The sequence below is a fragment of the Poromitra crassiceps genome (genome assembly GCF_964638095.1).
Source record: "Poromitra crassiceps genome assembly, chromosome: 12".
In the NCBI taxonomy this organism is placed as follows: domain Eukaryota; kingdom Metazoa; phylum Chordata; class Actinopteri; order Beryciformes; family Melamphaidae; genus Poromitra; species Poromitra crassiceps.
Genome location: NC_139632.1, coordinates 8,800,389 through 8,814,130, shown reverse-complemented (window position 1 = coordinate 8,814,130; position 13,742 = coordinate 8,800,389). Strand labels below are relative to the sequence as shown.

General features: G+C 45.0%; 1 protein-coding gene across 1 annotated transcript in view; it reads right to left on the bottom strand.

Moving 5' to 3' along the window:
* The window catches only part of sgip1a (SH3GL interacting endocytic adaptor 1a), a gene marked incomplete at its 5' end in the record, with an annotated part of 103,297 nt that overhangs the window by 17,024 nt on the left and 72,531 nt on the right, over window positions 1-13,742 (bottom strand). Inside the window, 7 exons of the mRNA XM_083647190.1 lie at window positions 2,551-3,366; window positions 4,666-4,788; window positions 5,623-5,703; window positions 6,351-6,439; window positions 7,240-7,375; window positions 7,549-7,573; window positions 11,130-11,964. Coding sequence (XP_083503316.1) covers window positions 2,551-3,366; window positions 4,666-4,788; window positions 5,623-5,703; window positions 6,351-6,439; window positions 7,240-7,375; window positions 7,549-7,573; window positions 11,130-11,964 — 2,105 coding nt within the window. The remainder of the gene's footprint in view (window positions 1-2,550; window positions 3,367-4,665; window positions 4,789-5,622; window positions 5,704-6,350; window positions 6,440-7,239; window positions 7,376-7,548; window positions 7,574-11,129; window positions 11,965-13,742) is intronic.

The following is a 13,742-nucleotide window of genomic DNA, read 5'->3' as shown; positions in this document are numbered from 1 at the left end:
GGTGTCATTCCTAAAAGAGATTAATAATATGCAGATTGTTTGTTTATAAGTCTAAATTTGTAAGTCTTGGTGCAGACATCCGCTCTACAACGGACACGTCTGTCTTATTCCTATTAGTTATCAGACTGAGTTTCCCCCCTGTGACTATTTCACTTTTCTGTTCACCATAAAACGCTATTTCACAATAGAACACTTTTCCTTTTCAACATTCACACACCTCTAGAGAGGTTTAAGAGCAGGCAACCTCCAATTTTAGCTGTCCTGTTTTCACCATTTTGGGATTTTTCCAAAGCTCTTAAAGTCTTAATATCAATAATTGCAACCAAGCAAAAATATATTTTTTGAAAAGCATTGGCCTGTTTTAGTCTGTGCGCTCGGGTATTAGTCACACCTCATACCTCTTGGTGCTCGGGTATTAGTCACACCTCATACCTCTTGGTGCTCGGGTATTAGTCACACCGTACCTCTTGGGATCTTCTGACCTATTTGATGTGGACTAATTGAACATTTGATGATTGTATTGAGACCATCTCTCCACCCAGTTGTTATATTATGTATCCCTCTAGATTTACTAGGAATTAACACTTTGGTCGCCCAAATAATGACTGTTCTGACACCCCCCTCCCCACAGGGTGCACTACATTCAGAGTAATGAAGTGATGCTGACTACAGGTGCCCAGAATGGACATTCTCTTCGCTGACCAATCATAAAGGTATGTGCTAAAGTGAAAGATGCCTCAACTAGAAGGCACTCAGAAAGCACCAACCTCTGCCAATTCTCCAACTTCCTGCTACACTCACAGTCATCAATCTTATCACTTCAATTTCAAGTGGAATTGATTTCTTGACTCTGCACCACCCTTAGGATGTGGAACAAAGTCTATCTCTGTTAGTTTCATAGTGATTTAAGACGTGTGTGTGTGTGTGTGTGTGTGTGTGTGTGTGTGTGTGTGTGTGTGTATGTATATATATATATATATATATATATATTAGGGGTGTCACAATATATCGTCCCACGAAATTTCGCGATAGTAAAACGTCACGATATGTATCGCTGAGATGAAATCTCATATCGTGAAATTTTTTTTTTTTTTTTTTTTTTTTTTTTTTTTTCCAAAAATAGACAAAGAAACGTCTTTGTTTGTTGAAGTTCAATGTGTGGAAAGTAGTTCAGTTGAACAAGTCTCTGAAGAGACACATGAGAAGTTATACAGGAGAGAAACCATTCAATTGAGTTTCTGGCAAAACTGTTTACTTGACAGGAAAAACTGAAGATGCATAAAAAATAGACTAAGAAAAGTCTTGTTGTTTGAGTTTGAAGAAAAACTGAAGATGCATAATGAGAATTTATACTGCTGAGAAACCTTTTAGTTCAAAGTAAATCTAAGTGACGGTGTAACTCATTCTATTTCAAGATAAGCCTTATCTCCAATCTCATGTTTTTTCTAGTTGTTATTGTAATAACAATTTCCCACAACAGCATGTTTTGTATTTGTGCATTTCAAATAAAATACTACTTTTCCAGTCATATATTGTCATTATTCAAGTTTAAAAAAATATTGTTAAAATCGTATCGTATCGTATCGTTATCGTGAACCCAGTATCGTGATACGTATCGTATCGTGAACTGAGTGTATCGTGACACCCCTAATATATATATATATATATATATATATATATATATATATATATATATGATGATTGTCTAATGTTGGAAATCCCAGATTAGAAAATAAATAAATAAAACGTTTTTTCTTGGCCCCAATATCTGTCCATCACATTGAATGGGGATCGGTTCAGAGGTTTTTAAGACATCCTGCTGACAGGCAGACAACAAACTACTAGGAGGGGAATATAACCTCCTTGGCAGAGGTAAAAATGGCGTCTATTTATTGTCACTGCTGTTCAGTTCAGGTAAACAATGGGGACGGTGCAGTCAGCCAAAAGAGAATTTGTAGAACTCCAATCAAATCATGTCGTTCTTTTCATTCTTCTTCATATGGATACTACTGCTGGTACAGTGTGTTACTATCCATCTGACCGGTACCACGAACAACAGGATAGTGTCACAGCGTATTCACAGTTCCATCTGCGTGAAGACAGAGAATCCAGGGCCAGAGCGTGACAAGTCACTGTCCTCGGAGCACGCTATAATCTAGATGTGATTCAGCCCGTTTAGTTTCTAGGGCACCGATTCAGACAAGAGGCTTTTCCCATCAATTTGATCTGTAAGCGGCTTTGCCGTCTAGAGATTTTGGTTTGAATAGAATTTCCCTTCGAGGGCCGAACACAAAATGGTCTGGGGCCAGACTCGACAGCATCGTTCACTTTCCACCACAACAGCATTCATTCTCTGCATCTTGTCGCCTACACGGATAACGCTGAAGAAAGAGGAGCTTTTTTATCTCATAATAAGCAAATTGAGCATGTCGCTTTAAAAACCACCTACTTATGATGTTGGGACATCATGGGGGAAAGGTGTGGAGGAGGAGGGGTTGGACATGGCAGCCATTTCCCCAGTTAAGAGTGAGCAAATCGTGGACTACTTACCACTACCTGTGCTACCACCTCCAGAGGTGGGACCGGGTGAAGACACCACAGCCCGGTATGTGGGGGGAGGAGGGGGAGGAGGCGTACTCCGGCTGCCCTGGCTAACATCTTTGGGCGAGTTGATGGTTTCACCAGCCTCCTGTTTTGGCAAGGTGGCATCTGGACTCTTGGGTTTCTCCTCTTGAGGCAGGGCGAGGGGCGGCGGGGCGGGGCGTGTCGCAGCAGGTTCCTCGGCCGCAGGGGGAGTGGCTGCAGGAGGCGTGGCTGCTTTTGGAGCAGGAGCAGCTGGGATGCTGGGGGCGGTGTCAAGAGGAGGGACTAAGTCCTGGGGAGGGAAGGTGGGAGGGGACGCAGGCTCATCGAGCGCAGGAGGTGGTGTGGGGGTGGGTAAGGGAGGGGTCGGGTCTTCCGTCGGAGGGGGGACCGAGGGGACAGGAGGCGCGGTGGACTCCTCTGACGGAGGCGGGGAGGTCGGTAGAGGGGGCGCGGGATCTTCTTTGGGGGGCGGGGACAGAGGCGGGAGAGGAGGAGGTGCGGGGTCTTCCCGAGGAGGCGGCGACGTAGGCAAGGGCGGGGCGGGGTCTTCGGGCAGAGGCGGGGAGGCCGGTAGCGGAGGCGCCGGCTCTTCTGGAGGAGGTGGGGAGGAGGGGAGAGGAGGCGCGGGGTCATTCGGTAGGGGCGGTCTGTCAGACGATTCTTCGCTGAAGCAGACCCACTTGTCACCTTCGTCTTCCCCAGCAGCGGTGGCCTCCTCTGGGCCGAAGATGTTGTCCAAGTCCGCTATCGAGGTGGAACCATCTGCTTCTGTTAAAACATCTGAAATAGAGACAACCAATGAGCGATCAATGACCAAGTTGATCAATGAGATGGCATTTTGCGCATGACATTAAAATCCCAGTGCAGATAAAAGATGTCTGTCGAAATCATCATTTTGATTTCTATTGAGACTAAATTACAATGCAAAGTGTAAATAGGAATCTGATTAGGATTGCTGATTAGATCACAATGGCCTTTTAAGTAACGATACAGTGTAAGAGGTTTACTAGACCCATATCACTACTGCCATTCTTAGCAGGGTTGGCGAGACAAGGCGCGGGACTGCACATGGTGATGGCAGAGTGAGTGAGCGAGATAAAAACACACAGGCAGACAGACAGAGACAGATAAGACTGTCACTAGTCGTGTTTCCATTACCATCAGAAATGCGCAAAATCTAAATATCGCAATAGAAAGTGGGTAATGGAAACACGTAAATTTCGAAAAACCTCCCAAATATCGCAAAAGGTTTTTGCGCTCTCATGAGGTGGTTTTTCAGACGTGTCGATATAGCAGTTTATCGCAAAAGTGTAATGGAAACGCATTTTTCGCATTTGCATGTCATGTGACCCATCTTCTCCTTTGGAAAATGAAAGGAAATGAGGGAGAAAGGGTTCGATACGCCGTGGCAAAACCTCCGCAGCAAGTGGAAAACTTTTAAGCAACGCTACCTAGCAGAAAGACAAGTGTTGTGCAAAAGCGGAGCTGGGGAAAATAGATCATGTTTAATGACAGAAACGGTCCATGGTGACAGGCTGCCTGTCTGTGTGCGCGCAGTTGTAGGCTACCTTTTTTCCTCTGCCTCTCGCGCTCACTGCATTCACTGCAGCCAGCAATATGTTGACACTCATTTTCTTTTGAATTGATAATCAGGCTCGTTTATATGCGTTGTAACTTCATGTGGTGATTTGCATTGACCATTGGTTGGATTTGAGCATGCAGGGGACGGGATATGGGGCAGATCCCCGTGCGTAATCACTGTGGCAGCTGCTGCAACGGGGAATCACTCAAACGCAACTTCAATGGAAACGCCTACAAGTCGCAATTGTACATTGTCGAAGTTGTAGAAATATCGCAATTCTTTTGCGAAAAACTGTAATGGAAACACAGCTTCTGTCTACAGAGTTAAGAGAAAGTTAGAGAGAGAGAGAGAGAGAGAGAGCGAGAGAGAGAGAGAGAGAGAGAGAGAGAGAGAGAGAGAGAGAGAGAGGGAGGCTACTGAGATAACGCTAAGACTTTTTCTTTCCAGTTGATGGTGTGATATAGAGGGCGTCAGGAGGAGATGAGAGGGTTTCCTACCGGTGGCGTCCGCAGAGGCGGAGCCGGTGGCGTCCGCAGAGGCGGGGCCGGTGGCGTCCGCAGAGGCGGGGCCGGTCGTTGGGGGAGACGTCGGGATGTTCTTGGGCGGAAGCGGAGGCGGTGCTGCAATGATATAATAATCAGTCAAAAAAGGAGAAGAAGCCCCATCAGTGTTAACAGGTCGCCCCCTGGAGGTTAGTGCCTTTAGCTGCAACCACAGTGGTTTTCAAGACCAAAGATCAGGATTAAATCATCATGAAGAAAGCAGTGGTGCCAAACGCTGAGGGTTTTTCACTGGATACATTTTGCATGAGATATCTGGCGATGTAGCGATGCCAAAGCCTTCAAGTCCTTACAACCTAATTAGGCAGGTGAAATAAAATGTGGCAGGCTAGTAGGCTATGCTAGTACAGTAGCCTAAAACAGTTTAGCCTAGCCTAAAACAGTTTAGCCTAGCCTAAAACAGTTTAGCCTACACAGCAGCAGACACATTATTTTGAGGCCATGACAAAAAAAAAAGCTTTGGAGAGTTGAGGTCCATAACGCCCCAACGTTACACAACATCAGCTGATGGAGAGGGGGGAGGGGCCATCCAACAAAGCAGTGACCATGCGACACAATACATTCAGCACCATGCCAAATGTGGGGAGGAGGCGGCAGAGGAGGAGGTGGTGGTGGTGATGAGGGAGTCCCAGCATTGTAATAAGCCACCACACCAACCAGTGACTCATGTGTCTGTGGGATGGACTGATGACATGAAGGTTAGCATTGGCTGTTCAGAAAGAGAGGGAGAGCGTTCCTGCTCATTCACAGTGCCTCTCTCCCCCCGGGCTGAGGCGGTTAGTCGGCTGATGATGACGGGGTGGGATTGATGGAGTGAGCGGATGGGTCCGTGCAGTCATTCCAGGCAGAGCAGGAGGTGCAGCACACTTAGCGGGGGGGGGGGATACAACTTACTTCCGGTGGGGAAGGGTCTTGTCAAAGTGGACTCTGGTTCTGACTCGGGAGCCCCCCACACATCGGACCCAGACAGAACCACTATGTTCAGGAAGGGACAGAACATAAGAGGTGGCATCATCACTAAAACACATCATTATGCTGCAGTGTTTTCTCATGCTATTATTATTTTTCTGTCCGTCCGTCTGAATGAATGTATAAAAAAAGGGAATTCGTGTGCTGTGTTGACGTTAGCTATATGCCTCAACTGGCAGTTTGCCCAACAGCCTACGTCACTACATCCTACAGGACCGGCCTGGAGGAGAGTGGGTGAGGAAAGATGTTAACAAGCACCAAAATGAAGTCGTGGCGCCGTCAATCTGACCTTTGACCTTGGCAAAGACAGATGGGAGTGAAACGACAAGCGCAGAGTGAGCCTGAAGGAAGGACACTGATGTTAGCGAGAGGGTGAGGGAGACAGAGAGAGAAGAGAAGAGAAGAGAAGGTATCTGCTATGACAGCCACACAGGGCTTATAGCTGGCCTGGCAGCCGTAGAGAGACAGTGTCAGAAGAAGGTATTTTTTATTAGATTGCTCATACCTCTTGACACAAAATAACACTGGACACAAAAGACAGGAAAAGAAAGATAAGGACATTCATGCAGAGGAAAGCATAATTTGATTCCCTCTGCACACAGACACACACAGTCAGAGCAGCTGTTAGATTTCAAATGAAAGAATAGAGTTACCTTCAGTTTTCTCTTCTCCAAACGCTGTTTCCAGCAGCGGAGGCCCAAATAAGGCTGTGGCGTCTTCAGGGACTGGAGATGGTTGACTGCTGCGACACAGGAGACACAAATATGAAAAGAGTTTTATTCAAATGCAGTCGGTTAATTTTTCGGCGGTGCCATTTCAACACAACTTTTATTATCAGGATTTCTCAAGTGATCAGGTAGGTCGATTTTTTTTTTTCACTTTTCAGATCAGATCTTCAAGATTACGAGGATATGGAAGTGGTCAGGCTCTCATTGTGATCAGAATACTATGTAGTCTGGAGTTAATCCAGCCACAGTGTGTATAGAGTAATGTGTAGTGATAGAGAGAGAGAGAGAGAGAGAGAGAGAGAGAGAGAGAGAGAGAGAGAGACAGAGCAGGAAAAAGTAACTCAAAGACAAATATTAAATATAGCCACAGCCATAGCCACCTGTAGCATGTGGATGCATAACGAACTGATCTTTACAATCAGATCTCAAAAACGACACTGAAATCCGAAGCATAACCATAACCATATTTTCTGTGTTATCTTGGTTCGTACTGGGAAATGGAAGTATGCCAACATTTCTTTTTAAGCAGTGGTCACACTATTCTCGCTGTGGTAGCCCAAAGTGGAAACTGAGAAATTACTTTTACCCCACATCCAAAATCTCTTGAATGGAGCCAGACAAAAGCAAACGAGTCTAATTAGTTGGTTCGTTGTTGTAAAATCTCTCCACTTCCATGGCGATGGGACAGCTTAAAGCCCAGCTGCAGCGTGCTTTCTTCCAGCACAAATGGAGCTAAAACATTCAGAGTTTCTCAAAACACAGATACTGGGACTAGTGAAAGGCCTCTGGGGGTGGGGGGGGGAGAGACACCCACCTGGGGGGTTGGGGTGCTGGAGCTGGTGTGGGGGCCACAGTGGGTGCTGGAGCTGGTGTGGGGGCCACAGTGGGTGCTGGAGCTGGTGTGGGGGCCACAGTAGGTGCAGGCCGTCTCGGCCTCGCAATCTCTTCACCTGGAAGCACAGTTTAAATCTGTTCACTTCGCCTGCCTCCTGGCTCCACTTTGTACTCGTTTTCACCATCATTAAAACGAGGGTGCAACAAAATAGATGTGAATAATAATCAAATATATATGATTATTATATGATAATAATAATTATTATATTATATACATATATATACTCACTGGAGGTATTCCTTTTCATCACACCCTGTAACAAGAAGAATGATGTTGAGATGTAAAGCGTGTGTGAAGAGCCAAGAGTGAACGTGATCAATCACCACCCACATGTGTACAGTGTTGCATGAAGAGAGCATCAATGTGAAGTGTCATCTGTCTTCTACGCCTTGAACGCCTACTTCCTGCTTCAGCACTGTACCAGAGATTTTTTTCTGCAATTTATTTTCCCATAGACATTTGTTAAAATGCGTATAAAAATAGTTTTACTTGGTCAAACCAAACGCTTCAGCAATATTTAGAATCGGGAGAGACCATAGAACATTTCACTCAGACCAAAACTTAAAAAACCAACATTGAACAAATATTTTCTTTAAACCGGCATTTTTTTTTAACGTTTTGGTCCGAGTGAAATGCTATGCGGTCTCTCCTGTTTCTAAATATATCTGAACCGTTTGGTTTGAACAAGTAAAACTCTTTTTATAAGGATTTTACGAATTGTCTATGGGAAAATAAATGGCGGATGAAAATCTCTGGTACAGTGCTGAAGCAGGAAGTGATGTTCCACTTTGGCACTATTTAACACTAAATCACATCTGACACTGTCCCCCTTATGTAGGCTACAGCACCCTTTAAGGCTATAGAACCAAGCCCAACATTCATTGCAAACGCATTGTAAAATGTCAACAAATGTATGGCCATCAAATTTTCACTTAATTATGAAAAAGCGACGTGGTTTTAACAAAACAATGACGTAGTTTGTGCAGGAATGAAGGTCAGGAGAGGGGCTCTAGCCTCAGGATGACTTAATCAGATGAGACCAGTGGAGATTCCTAGTTCCATGACTAACACGCGCGCACGCACACGCACGCACGCACGCGCACACACACACACACACACACACACACACACACACACACACACAGACACACACACACACACACACACACACACACACACACACACACCATGAGTGAACATTTTAAGTACTCAATCCTTCTCAAACTACTTTCTACAAGTGCTACTCTATTCCTTCAAAAAGTCATCGCTGTCTTAGATTGTGTTGCATAGTTGATTTCTCTACTGTTGACAAAGTGTGATATTGTCACTTTTGATTACATTTACATTTTGATTAAAATCCTCTGCCAAATGGCATAACAGCTAGCCACAGATCTCTCCTCGGCTGCTTTCCCTCCATGCTTTCCTCAAAATAACCCCAGCCTTTTTACTGCTGTTGTTACTGCATCCACGTATAACACAGCATACTACTGTACAACTGCCTGAAACATATCTGATCGCTAGCTAGCAATAGCTAAAGTTAGCTAAAAATGCTGTTTTTAGAAACTACTCTCAACAATATGACTTATAGTGACTGACCTGTCATGCAAATATGGATGGTTATAGAGTTATGAGACATCAGACGGTAAAGTTAGTTTTGTTTTTACAAATTAAATGTGTCATTAGGGACACAGTCTGAACAGAGTACTGTTCCAGTAGGCTAATCACTCCCAAGGCACTGCTCGGGCTCAATAACAACATCGTGGGAGGATAGGAAATGGCAGACAGGCAACTAAAACTGCTGCTGTCTGAAATAAGCTAACTGTGATGTAAGCAGGATGTAGGGGTCACAGGAAAAACACTAGACTAGTAGACAGCCTTCAGATGCTCTTGAAGCATCAAGCTAAGCAGGTAATACACTCTATGTTACGTCCCGTTAGCATCAAGCTAAGCAGGTAATACACTCTGTGTTACGTCCTGTTAGCATCAAGCTAAGCAGGTAATACACTCTGTGTTACGTCCTGTTAGCATCAAGCTAAGCAGGTAATACACTCTGTGTTACGTCCTGTTAGCATCAAGCTAAGCAGGTAATACACTCTGTGTTACGTCCTGTTAGCATCAAGCTAAGCAGGTGATACACTCTGTGTTACGTCCTGGTTAGCATCAAGCTAAGCAGGTAATACACTCTGTGTTACGTCCTGGTTAGCATCAAGCTAAGCAGGTAATACACTCTGTGTTACGTCCTGTTAGCATCAAGCTAAGCAGGTAATACACTCTGTGTTACATCCTGTTAGCATCAAGCTAAGCAGGTAATACACTCTGTGTTACGTCCTGTTAGCATCAAGCTAAGCTGGTAATACACTCTGTGTTACGTCCTGGTTAGCATCAAGCTAAGCAGGTAATACACTCTGTGTTACGTCCTGTTAGCATCAAGCTAAGCAGCAGGTAATACACTCTGTGTTACGTCCTGGTTAGCATCAAGCTAAGCAGCAGGTAATACACTCTGTGTTACGTCCTGGTTAGCATCAAGCTAAGCAGGTAATACACTCTGTGTTACGTCCTGGTTAGCATCAAGCTAAGCAGGTAATACACTCTGTGTTACGTCCTGGTTAGCATCAAGCTAAGCAGGTAATACACTCTGTGTTACGTCCTGGTTAGCATCAAGCTAAGCTGGTAATACACTCTGTGTTACGTCCTGTTAGCATCAAGCTAAGCTGGTAATACACTCTGTGCTACAGTGAGATAGAGTGAAAGAGAAAGGTCAAGGAGAAAACGATTGTGTTGTTAGTGAGGCAACAACATGTTATCAGCTCTCTTAAACACGCTGGGTGAGTGTATGTACGAGTTCACCATCAACAAGACACGACAGGCCAAGGAAGGCAGACGCCGGGGAAGGAGAGAGGGGGGGAGAGACGAGGAGACACAGAGGAGAGTGGCTGAAGGAAGGAGACGAGGAGACATGGAGGGGAGTGGCTGAAGGAAGACATCAAAGGGGCCCAGCAGCTGTTAAAAGTGAAAATGTACTGGCCATGCTGGAGCCAATCAAGATTCAAAAACAACAACACCAGCACACCAGTAATCTTGCTTGTTGATCTATGCAGAGTGGGAAAACACGTTTTATTCCATATAGAAATCTTGGATATTAATTTCTGGGTGTGGAGAACCTAGAAGATTATATAACAGTGTATGACCTACATTTTTGACCTTCACTTGAGCCACTGAACCCACCTACTGTATCCCTCTACATCACCTGACTCCACAGACAAGGTGAGAAGGAGAAAATGGAGAAGGAGCACATGAGGTATTTGACCCCTGCAGACCCCCAGGGAGAAGGACACTTACCGGGCTTCGTCTCTGTGACCGGCAAAAAGGAAGAGAGAAGAGACACCTGGTCAGAGGGTAACAAATCAGTAAAGCAGACATTCATATGCATCTGGAGACTGACAGCAAGGAGCGGCTAGTTTCCCTGCTGCTATGTAGCGCTAACACTGTCCGCTACAGTGATAATACTGTCCTGTCTATCATTGTGTTCATCTGAGAACTAACTAAGACTGCCTATGCATTTTAAGTCGCCGGCATTACTTCTGAGTGTAATTGCTTATAGGTGGATAAATCCTGTATGATTAAGCAGGGAGCAGAGATGAGCTGGGGATTATTATTCACACATATAGGATATCACACACCCACAGATACAGTATACGTGTGAATACACACACTGTGTTTCTGTGCACAGTGCACAGTGTGTTTCTCTGTGCACACTGTTTCTGTGCACACTGTGTTTCTGTTTCTGTGCACACTGTTTCTGTGCACACTTTCTGTGCACACTGTTTCTGTGCACACTTTCTGTGCACACTGTTTCTGTGCACACTGTGTTTCTGTGCACACTGTGTTTCTGTTTCTGTGCACACTGTTTCTGTGCACACTTTCTGTGCACACTTTCTGTGCACACTGTGTTTCTGTTTCTGTGCACACTGTTTCTGTGCACACTGTGTTTCTGTGCACACTGTTTCTGTGCACACTGTGTTTCTGTGCAGACTGTTTCTGTGCACACTGTTTCTGTGCACACTGTTTCTGTGCACACTGTTTCTGTGCACACTGTGTTTCTGTGCACACTGTTTCTGTGCACACTGTGTTTCTGTGCACACTGTTTCTGTGCACACTGTGTTTCTGTGCACACTGTGTTTGTGTCCACACTGTTTCTCTGTGCACACTGTTTCTGTGCACACTGTGTTTCTGTGCACACTGTGTTTGTGTCCACACTGTTTCTCTGTGCACACTGTTTCTGTGCACACTGTGTTTCTGTGCACACTGTTTCTGTGCACACTGTTTCTGTGCACACTGTGTTTCTGTGCACACTGTTTCTGTGCACACTGTTTCTGTGCACACTGTGTTTCTGTGCACACTGTGTTTCTGTGCACACTGTGTTTCTGTGCACACTGTGTTTCTGTGCACACTGTTTCTGTGCACACTGTTTCTGTGCACACTGTGTTTCTGTGCACACTGTTTCTGTGCACACTGTGTTTCTGTGCACACTGTGTTTCTGTGCACACTGTGTTTCTGTGCACACTGTTTCTGTGCACACTTTCTGTGCACACTGTTTCTGTCCACACTCTTTCTGTGCACACTGTTTCTGTGCACACTGTGTTTCTGTGCGTGTTGAGAAACACAAAGCATGGCTATTCAAAGCCCCCAGACAATCGAGGATACTGGCCCAATTCTCTGATGTCAACTGTGAACCTGCTGTGACTGGACATCATTCAAAATTACAGTATCCTGTTGGTGCTGCTTCGCTCTCTTCCCCCTCCTCCACTCCTCCTAACATCTCCTCTTCCTCCCCTCATCCTCATCTCCCACCATTGACCTTCCAGCACTTTACATTTCTACCATTTCCGCCTTTTGAGTTTCCTTTCCCTCTTCCCACTCCAGTCTCTCTTCCGCCCCTCGGCTGCTCCGTTTCTGCTGGACTTCTCTTCATGTGTCTACGTCAGAGCCACCTTGCATCATCCCTCTCTCTCCCTCCCTCCCTCCCTCCCTCCCTCTCTCCTTCGTGCATTTGTTCCAGTTGTGCAGTGAGCCATGAGTGATTAAAGTGATGTAACAGGAGGGCGGGGCATGCTCGTGAAAGGATTAATTCCATTGGCTACACTGATCGCAGCAGCGCGTGTGTCACCACCCATCACTGTGTGTGTGGGCCTGCTACATGTAATCAGGAAAAACACCAGGAAGTGGCCAGACTCAGACAGTGACCGTTTGACCTGGGTCAGGGACTAACTGTGATGGTACAGCGCTCATTTGAAAAGACTTTCAATACACACAGTGTGGGGGACAAAAAATAGGGCACCTAATTTGCAGTGGCAAACCAGGCCTATCAGAACCGGGCCTTCTGTACCATACAGTAGGCCAGTCACTTTGTTTGATTTGACACATTGCCAGGATAGTACTGTATTTTTGTCACCCCTTGCAAAATGTCCAATATGCTCCAAAAAAGATGATCTAAGATCTGACCTAGATTTTAAAATTTAATGCGATGGTATGATTGGTTAAAACTTCATTTCTCCTCTAAGAGTGCACTTTTTGTGCTTCATCCTGCAACATCGCTAACCCTTTCTTCCTGATCCAATAATGAACTAGTGTGATCTGAGCAGGCATAACAGTAACTTATTCTACCCATGCTGCTATTATTATTATGTTATTGTTATTAGCATTGCTGCCTGGACTACAGGTCTGTGCCAGAGCCTCAAACAATGAGTTGATTAGATAATGATGAGATAACCTCTGTGCCCTGCAGAAACCTTGTATCCCTGTAACTGTAACTCTAACAGCTGATGTATTCTCTCGTGTTTAGAATACAATATGTTTCATGCCTGCAGAGACCAAGCCAAACAATTAATAGTGTGATGCAAAATGTCAAAGATCCAAGAAAATAAATGGGGAAATTAAACCAGTGTTCTTCTTAATTTCTCTCAAATGACTTTTGAGCTGAGATTGAGGTTTGTGAGGAGCAGTTTGACGAGAAGTCGTGCTTGTGTGTACATGCAGCCTGCAGTCTGTAAAGTGACATCTTCAAAATGAACTCTTTCTGATTAAAAGGTTGGAAGACAGGAGGGAGAGTGGGAGCCGATATAACGGGATATAACGTCTCATATAATGTCATTTTTAAAGATTTCATTTTAACTCCATCTCTGACCTTTCACTGGGCTTCCTCTATTGCCAGTAGCTGTTATTTAAACGGAGGAACTGGAAGCTATGACTCCAGAACTAATTAAAATCAGATTTAAGAAAGCTGAGTCAATGGAAAGAAAAAAAACAGCACCCTTGTGCTCCAAGCACCAACTCCCAAGGCGCACAAATCTACACACGTGTGCCACGAAAATGCTGAGAGTTCTCACACATGCACACACCTTCAGATAACAACACAGCAAAAC